This window comes from Pinus tabuliformis, chromosome 2_2 (assembly GCF_031772625.1).
Source record: "Pinus tabuliformis cultivar Carrire ecotype Pingquan chromosome 2_2, CPIR1, whole genome shotgun sequence".
Taxonomy (NCBI): Eukaryota; Viridiplantae; Streptophyta; class Pinopsida; order Pinales; family Pinaceae; genus Pinus; species Pinus tabuliformis.
The window spans coordinates 578,099,306-578,125,726 of NC_142300.1; the positions used below are offsets into that span (position 1 = coordinate 578,099,306).

The 26,421-nt window shown below is 39.7% G+C and overlaps 1 protein-coding gene across 1 annotated transcript in view; it reads left to right on the plus strand.

Annotated features, from left to right (window-relative positions):
- Positions 1-201: 201 nt before the first annotated feature.
- GLY2 (Metallo-hydrolase/oxidoreductase superfamily protein) overlaps positions 202-26,421 on the plus strand; it is a 161,707-nt gene continuing 135,487 nt past the window's right edge. The window contains exon 1 of the mRNA XM_089404966.1: positions 202-355. Coding sequence (XP_089261092.1) covers positions 309-355 — 47 coding nt within the window. The 5' untranslated portion in view covers positions 202-308. The remainder of the gene's footprint in view (positions 356-26,421) is intronic.

The following is a 26,421-nucleotide window of genomic DNA, read 5'->3' on the forward strand; positions in this document are numbered from 1 at the left end:
CTAATAGATACTATTAGAAAGTCAACGCCTATGATTATAAATGTGCCTATATTATTATTATTTCTTCTCACTTATTATTATTTCGTATTTTCTTTTTGTCACTGAAATCAAATTTATTTATAAAAAAGCGAGCTTTACCAATCCGACCGTCTATTTTCTCACTGAAATTAAATTTAATGAATTTATTTATTGAAAAAGGAGGCTTACCAATCCGATCCCTCTATAAATAGGATGCCCGCAGGGTAAGGATTATTTTGACTCTTGTTTGGTTGCGGGGAAGTGAGGTGAACCTATTTTGTTTGGACGGAATGAAGATCGTTCCAGTGCCATGCTTGGAAGATAATTATGCATATCTGTAAGTTCACTCGCTTGTTCTGAATATTTAGTAAATTCTCTTCGTATGAATGGTTTCTCTATTTTCTGCGTCTCTTAGTGCTCAATTTATCATGATAATCGGACAAATAAAATGAAACGAGGTTCGTTTGATTCGAGTCATTAACACACATGTAATTCTTCATTTGACCATTTAACGCTTTTGCGTTTAACTGTTAATGACAGGCACAGAATAATCATGCGGGTATATTACTTCTCAACTTCACAGATTAAAATCCAGAAGCCCAAAAAAGTCAAATTCTGTTTAAAAAACCAGGAGAACTAACCAGGATAAAAAACAAGCTTGAACTCCATACACAAAACAGAACAGTAGCAGAAGAACGTGGATTGACAAAAAGACTAAATCTCTTCTATACTGTTGTTTAATTACAAGGAGATCACCCATATTTATAATAATTTGGAAAGAGCCCACAACTAAAGACAGGTGATTGGGTAGTTCACCCAACAAGTATAAATTAGTCAAATATGCACAGTGATTAGATCTCTGACCTAATTAAGCATAGATGCATGCTGTATGTACACCAACACAGCCCTGCGGTGCAACTTACGGAAGTCTGAAAAATTGTTAAATTTTGAAAATGGGTCTTGCTACCGACCGAAAAATGGGCCCTAGGAGAAATATTCTCCTCCTTGAACAGTCAACCAGCTAGCCAGCAACCCTATATGATCAACATATAACATGATGCGATTCTCCACTTGCTCTGGTTAGATTTCTTTGCCATTCGACACTCTTTCTTGAAGAAAGGTATCCATCGAAAAGTACTTTAATATTTTTGTAGTCATGTGCTTTCACTTAATGTTATGGGCATAATAATATGGATCAAGAGGCAAATTGAATAATTGATCAATCTCGACTACATTCTTGTTCCCTCACTTCACTTGAGAGGTTAGTCTTTGACTTTAGTCCAGTGGGATCTCCTTTGAGGCGTTAGGGTTTTAGGAAGGACATGGGATCTCCTTTGAGGCGTTAGGGTTTTAGGAAGGACATTACTGGGGAGGCACTGATTGAGGCAGTGTGTTCAAGATAATCCATACTTACCACTTTCCATCTTTCCCTCCTCATCTACATTCTTCGGGCTGGTGGTCATTGGTTATTGGAATTGGCACCCTTCATCCTTATCCTTGAAAACTTAGCCCTAGAGGTTGATGCAACTAAAAGAAAGATAAAAGCATAAGAAAGCTAAAATAAAAATAAAAATGAAAAATGCAAAAGATGGTTGGGACATTTATTTAGCGAGTGGACAAAAGCCTAGCATGAGATCTACCCCCCTTATTAACCATCACCAAGTTCCTCAAGCATATGATGCTTCGTCCATAGAAAGGAACTCTTGTATTGTCCCAATGAAAAATTGCTTTATCTTAAAGGGGCAATTGAAAATCTCAAAGGCAAGCTTGGACTCTTAGCTATGTATCCAAATAAAGATAATTAGAAAAAGTAAAAGGTGCATCAGAGGGGTGGAAAAAACAGGCCGAGGAAAGGGGTAACTCATGCCTCCACAATTGCTCCCTCCTTACATCTATATACTTATGATGTTGGATCTCCATTAGCTAGTCACATGACTATGGTACCTTGCCTTGAAGTTCTACCCACTCTACAACCATCATTATTGCACAAACCTATAGATTGATGGGCTAACCTAGGACATGTCATTTCCCATTGGGGGCTCGAAACACCTAATAGGGTTATTGACCTCACTATCCCTAAAATAAGGAATGTAACTTGTTTGATCTAGTTAGACACTTGAAGGTGAGTTCTGTGTGAAATATTCTTATGCCCTAACATTAAGTATGGTCCACTATGATGCGTTTATGGTTATTGTCCCTAATGATTGATGATTTCACTTGACCTTGAGATGGTTTTGTCAGGTGGTGTTGTCACAACAGCATAGGCCTCTTGAGAGATAATAATCATCCCATACATCAACATTCCAAAAGTCCTTTTACCCATTCTAGAGAGCAATTTTGACCTAAATGATGCAACATTACCCCTCCAAAGAAGAGTGTTGGGTTATGAGATGGTTCCACATGCTACTTGATTCACCCGAGTGCCCTCAAATGTTGAATTGTTGAGCCAATGGGGCTTAGTGTTTGATTTATTGATGATGTGCCTAGATGGACCCAGGATGCCCCTAGGCTGACCTTGACACTGTTTGTTGGGTTTTGCTTCTTATGGATCTTAGGTGATGATGATTATTCTTGAGATGATAGGGGAGGGCTTGCACATCACTAGTAGGCCCCAATGCTTGAGCATGATGGTGTCACATCACCCCTATTTCCCTTAGAAGGGTGACTTAGGTCACCTTGGTGATGATGTCATGGTTTTGGAGGCATAGCCATGTACTTTGAGTTATTCCTCGGAGTATGGAGCACTCATGACCCATTTATCACTTGCTTATGGCATTTTGAGTACTCATGCAGGATGATGTCATAGTGAAGAAGCTTATTTTCCCACACATGTGGGTTATTTTGGCATTATTTATCATGTTTTTGAGCTACTATGAGGTTGGCTTGTAACCTCTCACTTGTTGAACACTTAAGCAAACTTGTTTTAGTTCTTTGCTTGTAAATTTAGTGGAAGTAAGGTTAGTTACTCCTCATATACATAGAGGAGACCTTATTCCACTTTTTCCTCATGACATATTCATCACTCTTCTTCTTCTAAAGAGTGCGAATTAGTCCTTTTCTTCTACTTGGGCCAAAATGTGATCTTTCTATGGTGCAAATTCTCTTGGAGATGGATTTTTATATGGAGATGTTTTCATGGGATTGAATGAAGTGTTTTTTTGGAGAATTTTGTAAGTTTCATGCTAATTTCTATATTTTGCATGCTGTACTTGTGTAGTAGGGTTTCTATTTTTGTGCCATGATTAATTGCTATATCTATGTTGAAATCTTGCTCCTTTATATCATGCAAAATTGTTTGCTTAGAAGCCTTTAAGGAAACTTCGAGTGTGCATTTCTTAAATTTAAATTCTCCCCTCAGAAGGAAAATTGTTAGGGTTTTAAAATTGGATGCCCTAGTCATCCGGTCTTACTCCATCAAAGCCGTTCTCATTGAATTTTCCCCTAGAAGATTCCATTTAGCCCATTTAGGGCAAGGCACTAGTCGTAATTGTTAAAATATCCTAAAACCAAGAATCTAAGCAAACAAATCAAATCTAGTTAGTTTGCTCGTAATATTAACTTTTGCATGTGGCAGAAAACAAGAAAAGCAATCACATAGTACACAAATATTTTTGCCCTTCTAGATCAGTTCATCATTCAAAATTATCTTTAGAACTTACAAGAGATTTCTCACAAGGAAAAATGGCTCTGAGAATTAATCAAACGAACAAGAAGCCTGAAAATTACAATTTGCATGAAAATCGAAGCAACTTGCCCTCAAATGCGTATGGCGATACAAAATCTATATGAACTACTGTACAAACTGCTTTGTTGGGCTGTCTGACTGCTCCTTTCCTTGCTGCTAATTGGTTGCCTGTCTTGCTGAAGCCTAGTTGCCTTCTTTCTCTGAAATTATCGCTAATGGCTGAAAATCAGATTTGTTATTTTCTCCTTCACCCACGTGACTTGTGATATGAATGTGTAGTGTGCCTTTGTCTTTTGCCCTCTCTTTTATAACTTTGACATGAGCCAAAAACCTAATCTTCAACAGTTGAGATTTAACGATGAGATCAATGGCTCTCTTTTAATCAAACTATTAAGTGACCAACTTTAGTCACTATATTAATTAAAAATCATCTTAATAAAAGAATGTTCACTTTATCAATAATTAATAAAATGAACTTCTGAAAAAGCATAGGATACTTTAAATGAAGACTTCCATAAGTAGACACTCATGGAAATACCTGTCTGAGCTACAAACACTAACAATAATTGTGTTGACCATCCATTTAATTAACTAAATCTCTTTTTTTTTCCTTTTTCCTAGATACCTAGGGTTAGGGTTAGGGTTTTAAGTGGAAAATTGCTAAAACATGAGCATATGTTTGATGTTTATGGTTCCCACAGTAGGAATTGCATAATAAATAATATAAAAACAAAATCTAACATTGTTGCATGGTAAAACCCTACAAACTGCTTTGTTGGGCTGTCTGACTGCTCCTTTCCTTGCTGCTAATTGGTTGCCTGTCTTGCTGAGGCCTAGTTGTCTTCTTTCTCTGAAATTCTCGCTAATGGCTGAAAATCAGATTTGTTATTTTCTCCTTCACCCACGTGACTTGTGAAATGAATGTGTAGTGTGCCTTTGTCTTTTGCCCTCTCTTTCTTTTATAACTTTGACATGAGCCAAAAACCTAATCTTCAACAGTTGAGATTTAACGATGAGATCAATGGCTCTCTTTTAATCAAACTATTAAGTGACCAGCTTTAGTCACTATATTAATTAAAAATCATTTTAATAAAAGAATGTTCACTTTATCAATAGTTAATAAAATGAACTTCTGAAAAAGCATATGATACTTTTAATGAAGACTTCCATAAGTAGACACTCATGGAAATACCTGTCTGAGCTACAAACACTAACAATAATTGTGTTGACCATCCATTTAATTAACTAAATCTCTTTTTTTTTTTTTTCCTTTTTCCTAGATACCTAGGGTTAGGGTTTTAAGTGGAATATTGCTAAAACATGAGCTTATGTTTGATGTTTATGGTTCCCACAGTAGGAATTGCATCAATAAATAATATAAAAACAAAATCTAACATTGTTGCATGGTAAAACCCTCCTCTTTAGGGCTGATGGCATTCATAGCTCGTTGTTTATGCATGTTTTCAGCCATAGAACTACATTGAAAACCCCTAATCGTTTGTGTCTATTTGAAGGCCTTGCTCCGTTTGTTGATTATTTATCAAAAGGCCTTTTCTCTTGGCTATTATATCACATCGTGTACCCTATTATTGAAAATCAACAAAACCTTAACTTATAACAACCATCAAATTGGTCTATGAATAGAGTACTTGAACTTTGGCATAGAATATCTAGGCCTTCTAGGCTCTATCAATACTTTATTCCATCTTATAAATCTCATGTAAATTACCTTGACCTATAGTAATTGAATATCCTTTAGGTGAATTTAGGGAAGCCTCCCTTCTGGTCAAATACCACTAAAAAACATGAGAAAGGTTGTTGAGGTGACAATGACAATACTTTTTATTGTTGCCATAAGGTTTGGTTTTGCCTAGAGGGGATTTGCACTAGGCCTGCTAGATTTTGCAACAACAGGTCCCAGCTTCAAGGCCTTGATAGATATCAATGTACAAAATGTTCAAAGGATGAAAGTGTTGATTTTTGAGTAGCTTGGGAGGTACTCCAAGCCCTAGGGTTCGGGGTTTGGAGGTTGGAGCACCACAATAGGGCATTGTGGGCTTGGAACCCAAGGTGTGGGCTTTGCACCCGAGCTTGTGGGTGTGAATCCATGAGGCCCACTAGACATGTGATGGATGGAGATGATAGAGGATGACGAGACGAATCCAACGCATCGAGAATCATCGAATTCTGAGTTGTCTATGTGGAGATATGAATTTTTGAAGTTTAAGGATGGGTTTTTGGCACATAAGTCATGTAGGCTTGAGAATGAATGTGGCAAAAGACATGTTGTTTGGGAGCCCTTATGTTTGGTATAAATATAAGGTGTTGGAGTTCATTTTTAATCATCCAAGTGCATTGTTCTATTGTGTAAACACATTTGAGGCAACGAAGTTTGTGGAAGACAAGGCTTGGAGGAGAGAGGCTGGTTTTGGCATGATTCTTTCCCTATTACAGGTCTGAGTTACCTCAAGAGCAAGCTGCAGGAATAAAGTAAGTGTTGGAGGTTGTTTTGTGATTGTTTTGGTGTGGTTTATCTCTCCTAGGTGGGCCGCAGCTCTAACTGTGCTTTGTAGGAAGGCCACAGTCCTAAAACACATGTGCAAGGGTGCCGCAATACTGCTGTAAGTGTTACAGAGAAGCCGCAGGGTGTACATGAGTGTTGGGAGGTCCGTTTGGGGGTTGGTTTTAGCCCAGACCTATAGCCTTGTGTTGGAAGATTACTGTGGAGTGAAGCCGCAACTATTGGAGGGCTGATTGGGTAAGTTTAATAGGGTTGTTGCAGTGTGCCAGGTGCCCTAACTAGGAACAGCCAAGGACAACAATCTACATCAACACTTTATGACGTGAGGTATCCATGGTTGATGTGTTTTGTGTAGAGTTGAATGCTAGTGGATTAGTCCTAGTGTTTGGATAGTTTTGTAGCCTATAGAAGCCAAGGAGGAAGGGTCGGCGTGGAGGTTAGAAGCCCTAACCAGTGGGAAGTTTCTACAGTGAATGTTAGATAGTTGTATTGGGCACCTTTGGACTATTAGAGGGTAGCGTGTAGGTAGCCCAATTATAGCTCTTAATCAGTTGTCACAAAGGGAACTTGGCAACTAAGGGTGGGTGATGTTTGGAGCTTAACGTGTAGAACTTTGATTGACAAAAGTGACTGCTAAGAAGGCAAATTGATGCTTAGGTATTGGCTAACCTACAGGAGCAGATTGGATGACCCAATGTTCATTGTAGTAGAAGTGACTTGTAATAGTGATAGTAGGCAAACCTCCTCAAGTCTCTATGTGTTGTTCCTTGATGGACTAATGGGCAAGGGCAGCTAGAGAGTAGATCGTAAGCGAAGGACCGACAGGGCGAGATACGACATAGAGGTTGTGATTGTGCACTAGATCAACAAGATTGTCATTGTATCTTGTATTCTTGTACTTGTGGATATTTGAGGGCCATTATCCCCTGTATGGGAGCTCTAGACTGTTGTATTTGTGAAAATTTCTAGTCTCAAGGAACCCCTACTGTAGCAAAAACTGAATTGACTTTTCCTACTTGATTTTAATATACATTATCAAGTTATTTTCTGAATATTGAAGTAAGTTACTTCTGCAGCCTACACTACTTTAAATTTGATTACATGAAACAAAAAATTGAGCAAAGAACAAGATACATAGGACACAATTATTTTTGGACAAAATAGTCCCCGGAAAAACCTAATGCAGGAAAACCGGTGTAGCAACTATGAGGGTTTTCTATTATTAAGCAGTGGTTTTGAATACAATGATGGATGCCTTCCCGGCAATCCAATGACAAAGAAAATACAATGGCAAAAAACTGAGTGAGTTTTACCTCATTTCACCCGACAGATTTTCGCTGATCCGGCGGCAAAACTGACTAACCCCGACTACCTCTGCTCTGGCCCTGCGTCAGCCTTACAGGCTCTACGTCAACTCTGCGCTGTCTCTTCTGCCTTCTGCGTGAACCTTCCCGGCTGTTCTGGCAATTCCCCGACAGTTCCGGTTCTTTGCATGAGGGCAGCTATTGCTTTTGCACTGGCCCTTTTGGCTCTACGTCAGGCCTGTGTGGGCCTAGATTGGCCCAAAGTCAGTCCTCTTAGCTGCTGCGCTACCTCCACTAGCTTCTCTTTGCCTCTCTGTTAGTACTCCCGAACTATCCCTGCCCCTCTATTGCAGAATGATCACTTAGTTCGAATTCTCAGCTTCCTAGCCCCAGAAATCGAACTCCAGATCAATTTGTTCTCTCCGTGTGTGTTTCTAAATGAACCCCAAGCCTCCTTCTTATACTTTTCTCGTTGAGACTTCAACAGCCGAGATTAAGTCTCTAATCAACGGCTAAGATTAAAACTTGACTTGATCTGCCTTCTAGATCATTCTCACTTATATTTTGATTAATACCCATTAATATTTTGATTTTCCTAAGTTTAGACTTAGGAACTCCATTAAAAATATTAATTATTTTAATAAAATACAATCCGGGTGGAATTTCACCAAACGGTTTTCGGGTTCTTTAGAACTCATGTGCCTTAGCCTCTCCACCAATTTTCATGGCTATAGCACATTTGATGCTACCAAAAACTAACACTCCCTCTTAGCGAGGAAAGTGCTCTAGCGACAATGTCCAACTGCATGCTGCTCAGTCTCTTCTGCCTTCTGCGTCAACCTTCCCGACTGTTCCGACAGTTCCCTAGCAATTTTGGCTCTCTGCATGAGGGCAGCCACTGCTTCTGCGCTGGCCCTTTTGGCTCTGCGTCAGGCCTGCATGGGCCCATATTGGCCCAACGTTAGTCCTCCTAGCTGCTGTGCTGCCTCCACTAGCTTCTCTCCGCCTCTCTATCAGTACTCCCGAACTATCCTTATCCCTCTGCTGCAGAATGATCACTTAGTTTGAATTCTCAGCTTCCTAGCCCCAGAAATCAAAGTCCAGATCAATTCGTTCTCTCCATGTGTGTTTCTAAATGAACCCAAAGCCTCCTTCTTATACTTTTCTCGTTGAGACTTCAACAGTCGAGATTAAGTCTCTAATCAACGACTAAGATTAAAACTTGACTTGATCCGCCTTCTAGATCATTCTCACCCATATTTTGATTAATACCCATTAATATTTTAATTTTCCTAAGTTTAGACTTAGGAATGCCATTAAAAATATTAATTATTTTAATACAATACAATCCGTGTGGAATTTCACCAAATGGTTTTTGGGTTCTTTAGAAATCGTGCCTTAGCCTCTCCACCAATTTTCATGGCTAGAGCACATCCAATGCTATCAAAAACTAACAATATTATATGTTGATAATATAACGAAGTTGGGTTACATATATTGTTGTTATTGTGCACGTGATTGATTTACTGCATTATATTGTTTTGTTGTGCAAAGTAGCTTTGTTGAGATTCTTGGTTTGGTAGCATCAAAGATTTAAGATTCTATCCTAGCACTCGGGTCGTGGAAATTCAACATGGTTTTAGAGCGTGTCTGAGCTACTTTGAGAGACAGTGAATCAAAAGAGTGCACAACGAAGTATAACTTAAGAGGGAGTTGGTCACATTGTAGGTGACACTACAATGTCAAAGTTGCAGGTTGGTCTTCGGTATGAGGACCGGTGGGAAGGGCTGTCCAACTATAGTCCTTGGAAGGAAAGGATCAAGTTGGTATTGCAGGTCAATAGGATTTGGGAGTTCGCCGAGAAAGAGATCAAGAAGCCAACCAACCCTAAGGAGCTGGAAGTGTACAAGGAATTGGATACGAGGGTGAGATTGATCATCCTAGATGGTGTAAAGGATCCCTTAATACCTCATTTATTCTGAAAGAACACTGCATATGAGATGTGGATGGCTCTTCATAATTTGTTCCATAATAAGAACGAGAACCAGGTACTAGTATTGGAGGATAAGTTGAAGTCGACCAAGATGATACAAGGTGAAGGAGTGATTTTGTATTTGATGAGGTTGTCTCAGGTCAAAGGTTAGATTGTTGTTGTCGGTGTGACTATTTCAGATTCTGATATGGTGAGGATTGCTTTGAAAGGGTTCACCGAGGAATGGAAGCCCTTCATCAAGGGGATCATTGCCAGACTGGAATAGGCTGTGGGACGACTTCATTCAGGAAGAGTTGCGAGACGAGGATCTTCATACGAAGAAGAAGGCTTCAGATGATGACGTGGCACTTGCAGCAAGAATGAAGGGCAAGCAGAAGGACTTGAGTAAAGTCAAGTGTTTCAATTGTGGCGAGATGGGTCATTTTTCGTTGAGATGTCCGATGAAGAAGAAGATGGGAGATGATGAGAAGAAGAAAGGGAAGTAGATCGCAGGTGTTGCCACTTTTGCTGAGATAGATGCTCTCACTAGAGGTTGGAGGAGGAGGACTTTGCTATGATCTCTCATTTCTCGCAGGGTACCATCAATGAGGCTGCATGGTACATGGACAGTGGTGCGTCGAAACATATGACAGGGTCACAGGAGGTATTCGAGACTCTAGCTGAGTGGGACTCGAAGTTGCACATGGTGTTGGGCAACAAGAGTCAAAAGGAGATCTGAGGATTGGGAGTTGTGCCATTCAGGATGGAGTCAGGACGGGTGATGCGGGTCTAGGATGTACTGTTTGTACCAAGACTTAGATATAGCATGATATTTGTCTCAGTGATCGAGAAGAAGGGGTTTGAGGTCTTATTCTAGGATGGGAAGGCAAGACTCAGGCCCAAAGGCTCTAGCTCCACAGGTATTGTGATTGGAGTTAGAGAGCATGGTCTATACAGGCTGACGGGCAAGCCTATGGATCATGGGAAGAAGAAGCAAGAGTACCAGGTGCAGGGGCATGCTTCAGAGGGGCAGGTACAGGTTCCAGAAAAGAAGGTGCAAGTTTCATAGGCTCAGAGGGAATCGAGCTTTATAGGGAGTTTGCAGGTTCAAAGGGAGACTTTGCAGCCCAAGAAGAGCGCGTGATCAACAAGGGTGTTTCTACAACTGCCAAGAAGGAATCATGGAGGGATTGGAAAATGATTCAGGAGAAGAAGAAGAAGCAGGATGCTTCCAGTGACAATGACACTTCTGAGAGAGGCGTAGTTCATGCTATGGGGATTGCTACAGGTGTGAGCGCTAGGAGTTGGACGAGTGTTGCGAGTAGTGATGATGATGATGAGCTACTTCCTAGTCTTGGAAGTACCTCCCTCGCTAAGAGGGAGTGTTGATTTTTTAGTAGCTTGGGAGGTACTCCAAGCCTTAACGTTCGGGGTTTGGAGGTTGGAGCACGACAATAGGGCATTGTGGGCTTGGAACCCAAGGTGTGGGCTTTGCACTTGAGCTTGTGGGTGTGAATCCATGAGACCCACTAGACATATGATGTACAAAGATGATAGAGGATGACGAGACAAATCCAACACATCGAGAATCATCGAATTCTGGGTTGTCTATGTGGAGACATGATTTTTTGAAGTTTAAGGATGGGTTTTTGGCACATAAGTCATGTAGGCTTGATAATGAATGTGCCAAAAGACATGTTGTTTGGGAGTCCTTATGTTTGGTATAAATATAAGGTGTTGGAGTTCATTTTTAATCATCCAAGTGCATTCATCTCTTGTGTAAACACATTCGAGGAAGCAAAGTTTGTGGACGACAAGGCTTGGAGGAGAGAGGGTTGGTTTTGACATGATTCTTTCCCTATTACAGGTCCGAGTTACCTCAAGAGCAAGCCGCAGGAATAAGGTAAGTGCTGAAAGTTGTTTTGTGACTGTTTTGGTGTGATTTATCTCTCCTAGGTGGGCCACAATTCTAGCTGTGCTTTGTAGGAAGGCCGCAAACCTAAAACACATGTACAAGGGTGCCGCAACACTGTTGTAAGTGTTACAGAGAAGCCGCAGGATGTGCAAGAGTGTTGGGAGGTCTGTTTGGGGGTTGGTTTTAGCCCAGACCTATAGCCTTGTGTTGGAAGATCACTGTGGAGGGAAGCCACAACTATTGGAGGGTTGATTGGGTAAGTTTATTAGGGTTGTTGCAGTGTGCTAGGTGCCCTAACTAGGAACAAGCAAGGACAACAGTCTACATTAGCACTTTATGACGTGAGGTATGCATGGTTGATGTGTTTTGTGTAGAGTTGAATGCTAGTGGATCAGTTTTAGTGTTTGGACAATTTTGCAGCCTGTAGAAGCCAAGGAGGAAGGGATGACATGGAGGGAAGAAGCCCTAACTAGTGGGTAGTTTCTACAGTGAACGTTAGACAGTTGTATTGGGCACCTTTGGACTGTTGGAGGGCAGCGTTTAGGTAGACCAAGTGTAGCCTTGGATAAGTTGTCACAAAGGGAACTTCCATGTGATTTTCGCCGAAATCTTTCTCTAACTTATTATGGATCACAGAAGCCTAAACTCTATTACAAAGGGAACTTGGCAGTGAAAGGTGGGTGATGTTTGGAGCCTAACGTGTAGAACTTTGATGGACAAAAGTGACTGCTAAGAAGGCAGATTGATGCTTAGGTATTGGCTAGCCTAGAGGAGCAGATTGGATGAGCCAAAGTTCATTGGTGCAGAAGTGACTTGCAGCAGTGATAGCACGCAACCCTCCTGGAGTCTCTATGTGTTGTTCCTTGATGGACTAAGGGGCAACTAGAGAGTAGATCAGAAGTGAAGGACCGACAGGACGAGATACGACATAGAGGCTATGATTGTGCACTAGATCAACAAGATTGTCATTATATCTTGTATTCTGGTACTTGTGGATATTTGACGGTCATTATCCCTTGTATGGGGCCCTAGACTGTTGTATTATATGTTGATAATATAAAGAAGTTGGGTTACATATATTGTTGTATTATTCTTATTGTGCATGTGATTGCTTTACTGCATTATATTGTTTCGTTAGGCAAAGTAGCTTTGTTGAGATTCTTGGTTTGGTAGCGTTAGAGATTTAAGATTCTATTCTAGCAAGGCACTAGAAAAAGTCTTCTAGAAGAGAGTAACACCAACGTTAAAACATCTTGGAGCTGAAACTAAAGAAGATACCACAAAGATGCATTGAAAGGCAAGAGCATGAGGCTGTGGAGGTTGAAAACGCCAATCAGTAAGTATGGCCAAAACTTTGAGAAAGAGGGCCAAGTAAAGTTAAAGAACATGGTTTAATTCTGATGCAGAAGAGTATTGGTCATAGAAGCATAAGGATGAAAAACACCAACAACTATCACATGGATGCTCCAGAAAAAAATGGCATTGGTTAGGAATTGAAACAAAGTTTGAGTAGAGGCAGATGCCATTGACCATCAAAAGAGTAATGAGGCCCATAACCCCAAGACGGTCAAGTAATCCCAAGCTAGCAATGCCATCAAAGATCTACATAAGAACTCCAAGTAGCCAAACAAAGCAAAGGCGAGTTGTCAATCCATATAGATTCAAATAAGAACTCCAAGCACAATTTGATGTTTAAGACCAACACCAATCTTCTGTTGCTACTTTAAGAAATTTAGCTAAGCGGCGAGGATGAATATTGTAGGGATTTACAGGGTAAGTTCCTTAGAAAGAACACCAAGGGACACTGCTCACAAACAGATCATAGATCAGTACACCAGTATTCTTGACATGGTTAAAACCCTCAAAGAGGGAAATAATCCACGACCCGAGCCAACGCGGCCACTTTAGGCAATTTATTAATGTAAAAGAAAGAAAATTTACATAAGCTTCTCTCATGAATGGTCACCCTACAAATGACCCTCCATGCTCTTTAAATAGAGGTCATTGACCAATCGAGTGTTAAGCCACAGATCAAGTGTCGGTAATACCGAGGAGAGAATGAATCGTTGGATCACTTCATGTCTAACACATATCGTGACCGTTGGATTGTAAGTTACAAAAGTACATAGTAAAGAAACACACTTTACCTAACTCTACACTAGACCAAGTTATACTTAACTATTTCCTATGTGTCGGAATATCCTAACATCCCCCCATCAAAACAGCGATTTGACATTTTTTTAATGAATTTTTGAAGTGTTTGCTGATTGGTTTGAACTCCAATGTGTTTTATGAATTAGTTAAATGTTATTTGGGGTCCATTTCCCCCTCCCAAACCCTATTTAACACACTCAAATGCTCTCTACTATTGATATGCTATTCAAATTTCATGGTAATGTTAAATTCTTAAAGTAAAAGTGACATTCTCCTTAATCTTCATTTTCATCATTTTACTTAAATTTTTAACATTACCATGAAATGACTCAGGATGTTTGAGAGTGGTTTCGGCCTCATTGGATTTCATATGGAGAAAGTAGAATTTTAGGTTTCATTCAAAATCCAGCAGACTTATCAGTTTTTCTGGATTTCAGGATTGGAGGATTGCAATGTTTCCATTGAATTTTGTCATGTATTAGGGTATGGAACTCGTATTTAATCAAGAGCACCAATCCGTCTATGTACCTTGATGTTAGTGACATTGGTTGTCGAACTCCTCTAGGATTTGCTCCCAAACCAGGAGCTTCTGAAAATGTCGCTCCCGCTCCCGTTTTCGCTCTTGCTCCCCACTTTCGCTCCTCCTCCCAACTTCCAAGTAACACTGAGCCAGATGATGTTGGCAACTCTAGCAGTAGCCAGTAGTACTGGTCACAGACTTTTGTTGTAGAAGCCATTTATAGCCTCCTTGGTTATGTGTTTTTGTTTTGATCTCTATATCATCATCGTGTATGTATTGGACAATGCATTGGGTGCCATTTTGATATAATGGATATATTCATGAGCCTACTTTGATCATATGTTGTCTTCTATCTATATTCTAATGCTGTGTGTTTGGAAACATGAATGAAAATCTTTAAAATTATGTGTTTTTATAAAAAATAAATATTTAATGTATTTTTTACAATGACCAAGTCATTGATATCGAGCCGGCCGAGTCGATACCGAGTCGGAGTCGGAGTCGGAGTCGACCCTCGGCCGAGTCGGAGTCGGAGTCAGAGTTTTAAAACATTGCTTACAAGCTTCTATGGCACCACGATACTCTGCTTCTGTTGAAGAAAGAGAAATGGCACTTTGTTTCTTGCAAACCCATGTAATAGGTCTAGAACCAAGAGTGAACACATAACCTGCAGTAGACTTCCGATCATCAGGGTCACCAGACCAATCGGAATCAGTGAAACCATCCAATAGAGGAGATGCTTCTACACTGTAATGAATCCCAAATTGAACTGTACCTCAAACATAACGAAGTATTCTTTTAGCTGCTTTCCAATGACTTTCATGTGGGTTTTGCATAAACAAAGCAATAAGGCTAACAGTAAAGGAAAGGTCAGGACAGGTATGGGTCATATACAAAAGTTTTCCTACAAGTTGACGGTATAAGGTAGCATCAACTTCAGGGGAAGTACAAGTGACTGAAAGTTTGGCTCCAGATTGAAAGGGAGAAGGGGCTGACTGACAGTCTTCCATGTGAAAATGGCGTAGAAGATCACAGGCATACTTGGATTGGGAAAGGGAAATACCTTCCTTGGATTGCAAGACTTGAAGACCAAGAAAATAATGCAAGTGTCCTAAGTCTGTCATTTCAAACTACTTTTTAAGGCTGGACTTCACATGGTTTATAAGGTTGGGATCACTACCAGTAAGGATAAGATCATCAACATAAAGAACAAGAATGATAAGAGACTTACCCACTTTCTTGGTGTAGACAATATTGTCAGAATGACACCTAGAAAAGCCAGTATCTAAAAGAAAGCTATCCATTTTGGCATACCAAGCCCAAGGGGCTTGCTTGAGACCATAAAGGGATTTCTTAAGCCGACATACAAGGCTAGAGTCTATTTGTATAAAGTCGGGAGGTTGTTCCATATAGATTTCTTCATGCAAGTCCCCACGCAAGAAGGCAAATTTAACATCCACCTGATGGACTTCCCATTTGAAAGAGGCAGCAAGGGAAAGAACAAGGCAGATAGAGTTCATTTTGGCAATAGGGGAGAAGGTTTCAATATAGTCAATGCCTTCAACTTGTGAAAAACCCTTAGCAACAAGACGAGCTTTATGTTTATCAACTTTTCCATCTGGTCCAAACTTGGTTCTGTAAAGCCATTTACATCTAACAAGTTTTCGTCCCTTTGAAAGAGGAACAAGATCCCATGTATCATTTGCCAATAATGAACGATATTCTTCATTCATAGCTACGTCCCAATTTGGATGGCTTGAAGCTTCTGCAAAGGTGTCAGGGTCATAATTCGCTGAAACTTGAGCCAGTAAAGAAGAAGCTCTATCGAAATGAGAATGTGTACGTCGCTGATCTGTAGGATCACTTGCAAGAGCACCTGCTGCATCCCAAGTAGCACAGACCCATTTTGGAAGATCCCGAGAAGGTGGGGGAGGATTGTCATCCTCGCTGTCATCATCTGAAGAAGAAATATTTTCAGAAGTACAAGGGATAAAGAGAGGTGGCACATCCGTCGAACTAGGCTCGTACGCTGATATATTTTCAGCAAACTTTGCTTCTCTTCTAATGATAACATTTTTGGATTTAGGTGGAAGAAGTCTATATCCTTTGACATCTTTAGAATATCTAACAAAAATACATTTTCCACTCTTAGGTTCTAAAACTTTATGTTTCTCATCTGGAATATGGGCCCATGCTTCACTTCCAAAAACACGAAAGTGACTTACATCTGGTTTAATTGAGCTCCATGCTGATTCTGGGGTAATATTCTTTAAAACCTTAGTAGGAGTGCGATTTACTATGTAATTTGCACTGTTAATTGCTACTACCCAAAAATTAAGACAAGTCCTTTAGATTGAAGCATACAATTAGCCATTTCCTTTAAGGTGCGATTCTTCCTTTTAGCTACAATATGTTGCATTTGAATTCCATGCTCAGTGCAAAAGTTAATGAATTTGTTGTTAACATATTCTCCGCCATTATCAGATCTTAGCTTAAGAATTTGATGTCTAGATTGTTTCTCAACAAAGGCCTTAACTACCAAGAACATGTTAAATACTTCACTCTTGAGTTTTAAGAAGTATACCCAAGTGCGTCTGGAGAAATCATCAATGGAAGTTAAGAAATACTTGCAGCTAGAGAATGAAACCATTGGGAGTGGACCACATAAATCATGATGCACAAGCTGTAAAGGGGCTGAGGCGTGCTAAGAGGCACATTTTTCAAAACTATCCCAATGATGTTTTCTGAGTTCACATCCGGAACAAACACCATCTCTGCAAGATACCATAGGGAGACCTGTCACCATATTTTCTTTACATAGATTGTGAAGGGAGCGATAGTTTAAGTGACAAAATCGCTCATGCCAAAGTTTGCTCACTTCATCATTATGAGCAACAAATACCGAGGGATGAGTTGATGACCCAAAGTTGTTAAACTTATACAACCTTGTAGAATCATCAACAATGCCAGTAGCTAAAATTTGTTTAGGATCTCTTAGGTCTTTAATTACAACATCGTGAGGTGAAAATTCAACGGTTTTACCTTCACCTGAATGAGTTATCTGATATACAGATAGAAGGTTGTAGGATAAGGTTGGAACACATAATACATCATTAAATTGACCATTGTCTAGATGAATAGTCCCAGTCCCTACAACACTAAGAGATCTATCATCACCAACATATATATTTTTGGTGTTACAATCATTTAAAGAAGAAAACATGGCTTTGTTTTGGCCATGTGATAAGAAGCTCCAAAATCAATGAGCCACTCATGAAAATGAGAAGAAGAATATACATTTAGTGCATAACCAGACCGAGATGCTTGACAACCACATGCAGAAAGTGCTATTCTTGAAGATGAAGTTGAAGTTGAAGAGTGCTCCAAATGGATGTTATGCTTCTTCATTGTTGTTTCCAAGACTTCCATCTTCTTAAAGCATTTGGATTCTAAGTGGCCATCTCGATTACAAAAGTTGCAATGTCTATCAACCTTCTTCCCTTTATTTTTATTTGACTTATTATTTTGTTGAATTGATTTTTCATTTTGAGACTGAAATTGCTTAGGACCCTTGTTTGGTTTAGGACCATTTTTTTTAGGATACTGCTTCTTAGGATTCTCTGAATTTGGTTGTTGCTGGGCAGCTAAGGCTTTCTTAGAAGAGTTTCCAAGATTAAGAAGACCAAGATGTAAAAGTTTTTCTTGTTCTCTTATTAAAGAATCACAAAAGACATCAAAAGAGGGGGACTTGTAGTCTTGTCCTTGAGAAATAAAGGCTTCTCTAGTAGAATGGAAGGTGGAAACAAAGACAGAGTAGGTTGGTCCCAACTTAGTAAGAATGGAATAGATAAGGCTACCATCTTCTTTCTTAACCTTAACACCTTCCAAGAGAAGTCTAAGGGTCTTGAACTTGGACAAAAAATCTTCAATGGAAGAAAAATTATTGGTGTCCAACATAAGCAACTCATTTTCGAGTTGATGGGCTCTAATTTCATTTTTAATTCCAAAAACTTTATTGAGCTGTTTCATTGCTTCATTAGGGGTATCAAGTTTTGCGATATGGAATCTAAGGTCTGGAGAAATAGATGTCACTATCAACCCACATGCTTGATCTTGCTTATTTTCCCATTTGGCTGCCTTATCTTCATATTAAGGTTTATATTCTTGGCCTGAGGCTATTCTGTAAAGACCTTTACTTCTAAGTAAATCTACAATGTAGGACCACCATTGGAAGTAGTTGGTGCTGTCAAGAATAACTTGGCATGGACTTTCCATTTTAACAGAAACTTAAGCTGTAGATGTTGAGTGTTCCAATGGAAAGATCTTGAAAAATTAGGCCAATTAAAAAAAACGGCGGCTCTAAAAATGACTTCCGGATGAAGAAGTTATGCCTTTTTGAAGAAAAGTTGTTGAAGATGCCGACGGAGTACCTGAATGTGCGAAAGTGAATGATATGTTATATTTAAAAAAAAAGAATCCCCCCTTTCCAAACTTAATCTAATTAGCTCACTTTTAAAAAAAATAATATGACCCATTTTTATAAATAAGTGAAAGTCACTTTTACAATGGTACTTTATGAGCTACCCACTAAATTGTAACTTAAATAAAAGATAAAGAGAATTTAGAATTATAAGTGACTCACTTTTTATAATGGGTGAGAACACTTTTACATAAAGTAACTTTAAAACATAAGTTACATGTGTTTTTTGAAAAAGTAACTCAACAAAAGAAAAGACTTGAACCCAAGACCTCTATTGTCATAAAGTAACTTTGGATCAAGTGAGCTAGTTTAAAAGGTTAGTAATTTTTGGAAAAGAGGAAGGGGTTTTTTATTTATTATTTATTTTTAAGTCATTGAAGCTTTGGAGTGCGTGCTTACTTGAGAAAGTCCTTTTTGCCTACAAAACAAAAAACCACACAACCCAAAACGGACATGCAAAAAAACCAAACCTTTCGGCTTTAAGTTAAATTTCGTCGGAAACTAAATATTTTCCTCAATGTTTTTGATTTTCTGAGATCACACTAAGGCGCCGCATAAAAGAGCATATGCATGAGAAAAATCCTTCCTTTCTGTTTATGATTTGCCTGGATCGCACAGAGTCACAGGGCAAAGAGCATACGCAAAAATGAAAGGTATAGATCCGGTAATAAAAAAATATAGAGATAAATAAATCGAAATAAATAGAGAGATAAATAACTAAAACTGCAAATAATGATTGTATACCTCAAGATCTTAAAAATGACGTAGCTAGGGCTACCGAAAACCTTTTCGCGTGAAACAAAAGGGGTTCCTCACTGGAACACATGCTCCTAACACAATAGAGCAGTCCTCTCAGCCCGAAAGTGGTCAGAAACAGTAGATTTGGGAAACAATAGTCGAATGCAGTTGTACCGGCTTCGAATTTGGATGACCAATGGGCGGCCCTCAAATAGCTCTGATACCATGTAGGGATTTACAGGGTAAGTTCCTTAGAAAGAACACCAAGGGACACCGTTCACAAACAGATTACAGATCAGTACACCAGTATTCTTAACGTGGTTAAAACCCTCAAAGAGGGAAACACTCCATGGCCTGAGCCAATGTGGCCACTTCAGGCAATTTATTAATGTAAAAGAAAGAAAATTTACATAAGCTTCTCTCATGAACGATCACCTTACAAATGACCCTCCATGCTTTTTAAATAGAGATCATGGACCAATCGAGTGTTAAGCCACGGATTGAGTGTCGGTAATACCGAGGAGAGAATGAACCTTCAGATCACTTCATGTCTAGAACATATTGTGACCGTCGGATTGTAGTTACAAAAATACATGGTAAAGAAACACACTTTACCTAACTCTACACTAAACCAAGTTATACTTAACTATTTTCTGTTGCTACTTTAAGAAATTTAGTTGAGTGGCGAGGATGAATATGGACAAGAATAGGACTCAATTGCTGAATGAGATGAAACCCATCTATTAAAATTCTAGAAAAATAGAAGCCTACAAAGCAATGGAGAGAGCTCTTTGTCCCATGCGCTGATACCATGTTAGAAATCAAGGATTGCTAACCAAGATCAAATACAAGCTTGAATTCCATACACAAAACGTAAGAGTAGTAGAATAATAGGAATAGACAAAAATTACAAGGAGATCACCCATATTTATGATAAATTGGAAATGGTCCAACTTTAAAGATGGGTGATTGGGTAGTGTTGCTGCAAAATCTAGCAGGCCTTGTAGAGGGGTACTCTACATGGCAAACACTAGACTAAGTGACAACAATGAGGTGTGGCCCACTGTCACCACAACCTCTACCCCGTGCCCTTTATGAACTTTCACCAATGGGAGGCTTCCGGTTAGATACGTCACCTATGCTAGATATTCTAGGTTTAAGGGTTAAAGTGACACTAAAGGCAACTAAAGGATGGCTCCTATTAAGTACAAGGTTCAACCAATGAAAGTAAGGCAATTCACATCCTCTAAAAAGGTCTAATTAGGAAAAAATGGACCTAGGGTTTTAGGAATGACAAGCAAAATAACATACCCTAAGGTCAATATGTCGAGAAAAGGTTTCCAACAATGAATCTTAGCAAGCCAATGGCATATGAAACCTTGAAAAAGCCCCGAAGTTGAAAGCTTAACCAAAACTAGTGTTTTCCTAAGGCAACTAACTAAGGCAAGAGAATTAGGGCTGCAAATAGAAAGATTAGCCACCAAAGAAATTCGATTTTGAGGCAACCAAGACTTCTCTTGATGTTGAATCCTTCCACCACAAAAAATTCTTCCCCCAGGCAAATTTGCACTAAGCCCTAGTTAGGCCACTTATCCCTTTGAGGGTCGAAATTAGGAGATAGAAAGAGCGAAATTCAAGTTTCTTGATAAATTAGGTTTCATCAGCAAATTGACAAGGCTAGTGCCTAGTCCTTGGGTTGATGGAGTCTATGGGTGTGATATTTTAACTAAATCTTGCAAAGGAGTAAGGATGTTTTGATGCCTGTTGCCACACATTCTAGCAGGGCCTTAAGAGGGGAAGCTATGGGACAACCACTAGACCAAGTAACAACGATGGCACAATGATCCACTGTCACCTTAGTCAATGTTCCCTGCTCTTTACAGACTTTCGTCGATGGGAGGAGTCCTGGTCGGAGAGGAATCACTTGAAAAGGTAGGATCAATGATCTATGTGTGAAGTGATTCCATTAAGCCCATTCAAGGAGTGGCACAATAATGATTCAATGCTTCAAGAAAGCTAAAGGAGTAAGGATGTTTTGATACCCGTTGCCACACAATATAGCAGGGCCCTAGGTGGGGAACCTATGGGACAACTACTAGACCAAATAACAACAATGGGACAAAGACCCATTGTCACCTCAGTCAATGTCCCTTGCTCTTTACGAACTTTCACTGATGGGAGGAGTCCTAGTAGGTGAGGATGAGTATACGGGTGTGATAAATTAACTAAATCTTGCAAAGGAGTAAGGATGTTTTGATGCCTGTTGCCACGTAATCTAGCAGGGCCCTAGGAGGGGAACCTATGGGACAACTACTAGACCAAGTAACAACAGTGGAACAAAGACCCACTGTCACCTCAGTTAATGTCCCTTGCTCTTTATGAACTTTCACCGATAGGAATCCTGGTAGTGGAAGAATCACTTGAAAAGGTAGGATCAATGACCTATGTGTGAAGTGATTCCACTAAGCCCATTCAAGGAGAGGCACAATAATGCTTCAATGCTTCAAGGAAGCTAAAGGCTCTCCAAGGGAGACCTAGGATGAAGATCAAGACCTAGGGCTTGAAACTTTGCAATAATGATAGGTATGCCTAGAGTCAAGGCTCCAAAGGTGAGATAGGATCTCTCAAGAAAGTTTATGAGATGATTTGACACCTCAAATATGCCTTTCGCTTTCTTTAAGAGTCCTAGTGAAAGCTTATGCTAGACCTAGGGTTTTTACAGATAAATGTGGGAAGAGATTCTTTCAAGGTATTCTCTAGGTCAAGGTAAGAGAGGGTAAAGAGTTGCTTATGATTTATTTTATGAATACTAGGTTGATGTGACCTCAAGAAGGCCACCTCATCCAAGGAAAATAAACCAGGTTTCCCTTCTAGGGCACACCTAGGGCACACAAATTTATGAAGAAATAACTGTGGGAATTCCACCAAAATTTGAGATCCTCTAGAGGATGTTAATTTTTCATAGTGCTACATTGTTCTTTGCTTTGATAATTGCATTTCTTCATTAACACATTAAGTTCACCCATAACATTATAACATTATTCAAATTTACATCATTATTCATCAACATATGCAACTATGTAGAAAGAACAATATCATCATCATCAATGCAGCGAAACATAAAGGAACAATAGAAGAAAAACATGTACACATAGAGACACCAAGATTGGTCCGAGACCAGGGCAAACTCCACTACGGGGAAGCCCTTGCAAATTCTTTTTCTTAGATTGTCATCAAATGATTCAGCAAAAGAGAGTACATTGATCCATATTTTTGTCTATGAAACTAACCACTAAAACTATGACATCCATGAAATGAACCTAATCATGTTTATACTCAAAACCCCGGTTCTGAGGACTGTAATGTGCTGTCACTGATTGTAGTCAACTGCTGAACATTGCTGTCACTGAGCGAAGTCTTCGAAATACTGAAATTTCATCTTTTAGTCCCAGACGCACGGAGGAGGAGTTGTGCGAGCGTCTATGGCAGTCCTAGACGCTCCCTGGTGAATTGTATGCATGCGTCCAAGGACCAAACATAGTCAGATCTACCTCAAACCCCTAGATGCACCCTTCAGGCTACTGTGCGAGCGTCTGACGCAACCTAGACGCACCCTTGACCACTCTGAGCGTGCGTCTGGGGACCAAACTGCCCAATGTACTTTAGAAACCCCAGACGCTCCCTTTAGGCTTATGTGCGAGCGTTTGAGACTTTCCAGACGCACCCTTGACCACTCTGTGCGTGCGTCTGGGGACGAAAGTACTTAGTTACGTGCGTGCGTCCGAATAATAGAAACCCTAGATTCGTGTGAGCTTCAACCCTATAGTTTCGAACCCTTGTGGAAACATCCTTCGTCAGACTTGTGCGAACCAAGACAATAAAAGATAAGAGAAGATGGCTTGATCAGAATGTCCAAATGAGCTTGAGGTCTCTTCTATTTATAGGCTTCCATGAGGGTCCACTTGATGTTGAGGCTGAACTATTCCAATATACATGAGTGGATAAAATAAATTCAAAACCAACCTCTGCTTGTCCAAATGAGGTGATCTTTAGGTCGATTTTGGTCCTCTGGAAAAGAGGAATCTATTGAAATAATTATCTTCATCGTATGAGCTGTCTAAAGTGGAATTTGACTGCAGTTGCATAATTTTAACACTCCTTCTCAACTAGGGAGAAATCCACCTGTTGATATCTGTCCATTGATCAATAAGCCATTCAAGTGTCATCACGTATCATCACTGATCATCTCTGTCATGTAGTCGTCATGCCATGACCATCTCAAGTATCTCATCATCACAAATCATCAATGTACATCTCGATCTATCCCTTGCTTATTCCTGCTTATCTCTTGATTGTTCTTGCTCATATGTTGAACATTCTCGAATCTAAAAGAAGAAGAATTTTTCATCGGAGGGGAGCTCAATCTACCACACTCTATCCATCGGGATATTACCCAAAATCTTTACTAACGGGCTACTACCCGAGGATATCGGCGAGGAGCTGAATTTGTGATCTGTATCATCATCGGAGAGCATACCATCAAGGGAGCATATCTCAACCTAGAACCACATTGGGGAGCTCAATCTCAACCCAGAATCTCATGGGGGAGCTATACATCTACAACCCCATATTGAGCAATAGGATATACAAGCATGCAGGGGAGCACATCTCGACCCTGAGATCACATTAGGGAGCTCAATCTCAACCCGGAACCACATAGGGTTATCTCAACCCATCCTATTGCCTACTGATCTTCCCATTGATGACCTTGAATAGTCATATGGTACAACACTTGCATCATAATAGACTTAGGTTGTGCACCCCAAGTACACTCTCAACACATTGGTCAAACGAAGAGCGGTATTCCCAACAAGTCCTGCTTGTGGGTATGATGCCAACTGGGGTATACTCTGCAAAGACCAAACAGGGGAGCAACATTCTCCGACTTTATGAAGATAGGGGAGCAACATCTCCAACCCTATGGGTAACAGATAGGAGTCATACCCTATTGTCCATTGTTCCCTCAACCCCAGGGGCCCTTTATCTCAATTCCACACCCTGGGAGCTCAGATAGGGGAGGAAGAGTATGGCTCAGTGTCCTCGATCAACGATTCTCTCTATAGCAACATATGTCTGGTAATCATCATGTCTCAATAACAGTTGTTTCCTGTTCATACAGGACATCAAACCAAATATCATGTTAGATCATAAATAATCATATAAATCACAAAAGGATACCATAATCATCCTCCGTCTCAAGGAGGTGTCAATCACAAGCCTAAGCTTGTCACGAACAACTGCATGGCCTCAATATATGAGAATATCTCAGTCCCAACTATATATATGGGATTTTTTTTTGCCAATCGGATCCCACTCTTCGTCATCGCATTGTATCCATGTCATATCCAAATCATGTTCATACAACTCTCTAAGGAGCTTCTTCATCCTGCCTCACAACTAGCCATGCTAGCAACATCATACTCAACCTCAGTCGTGTTATGAATCTCTCATCCAAGATATCATGGCAAATCTCATACTAAAGCAACATCCAAATGTGCTCATCAACAATAATCTCAAATATCAACAATACATCCATGTAGTCACATATCATAAAAAGAATATCTTAGATCAAGAATTGATCATCTTATGTAGATATCTCAAAGGATGCTCGGTGGCAACTCAATGTGAATGAAGCAGCTCAATCATGAACTCATTCAGGTTCTATGCACATCATATATATGGATGGATGTTCAAAAACGAAACATCAATGCTTCAATCAACTGTCGGATGCCATGTCAAGTTCAACAACATCTTGAACTTCAAATCAAAGTGTCCAAGGATCTGCATTTCCATTATTCATAAACACACACATCTCTCTCTCTCTCTCTCTATATATATATATATATTTTTTTTTTAATAGCTTTGCAATATATAATTTCTTTCCCAAATTCCAGAAATCGATTCATCATGCCATGATACATCATTTCGAGTTTCAGAAGCCATCTCCCTCTTACTTAGATCATCAAAGGCTCATCACCTATCAAGATAGACCATCAGTATGTAAAACCAAAACCATAATTAAAATTAAAGCCATACCTTGGAACTCATCATCCTGACTTCGCCAGATAATAGTCAATACAGACATATTTGGATTGGGGAGCTTTCTCTTTGTAGACATAATGCCTTACTAAGCCAACATAATCATCCTTACATAAATCAATGTTGTACCATCACATCAACAAATTCAGCTCATCAAAGTTTAGAAGCCCGACCAAAACTAATATCAAAGTCATCAATATCACAACATTCAATTCTTTCAACCAGGTGATAGGTAGAGCTCACTTGACTTCGTCTATTATCATGCCAACAAGTTTGTCATCTATCATGCAATACCAATCCAAACTTCATCACGTCATTCTCATAATCATAATACAAGTCATTTCTGTCACTAGATATGCAAGTTCCATCTTCATATTGAATCACAACTATCAATTGTGCAAGGAACAAGGAGGCCAATACCAAACCATTTTTCGAATACCCATATAAGTCATTGGAAGTCATTATGCTCATATATCATTGTCATCAAGGAGAATCACCAGTATTCAAATCGAATCATTAATCATCATATCAAAACCAAATTGGTTATCATAGAGAGATTCGTAGTCCAAAACATATCTTAATCATTAAGTCATTGTCAAGCATCATGTCAAAACTCCAAACACTGCTCATCTATATCAATCAGCCAAATCTAGTTAAACTCTTGTAACACAAACTATAACCATAATGACATATCTGCATCTCGGTCACCTGCAAACATAAGTTCAGTCTACATATTCATATTATAGCAAACGTTCAAACCTTTCCTCCTCTCAGATCTTTCTGTTGTCTGCTTCATGCCCGTGGGACTGACATGCTCCAGGTGAACATCTGATTTCATGCACAAAGCTTCATTTTTCTTTGTTCTGCAGTCATAGACGCAACCACAGGGTTTCCTCTGTGCGAATGGGAGCCACAGTCGCACTCTTCAAGATGTTATGCGAGCGACTGTGGTCGAATCAACCCAAAACTTATCTCAGGGCCTTGGACACACCCTTGAGCTTGTATCCGTGCGACT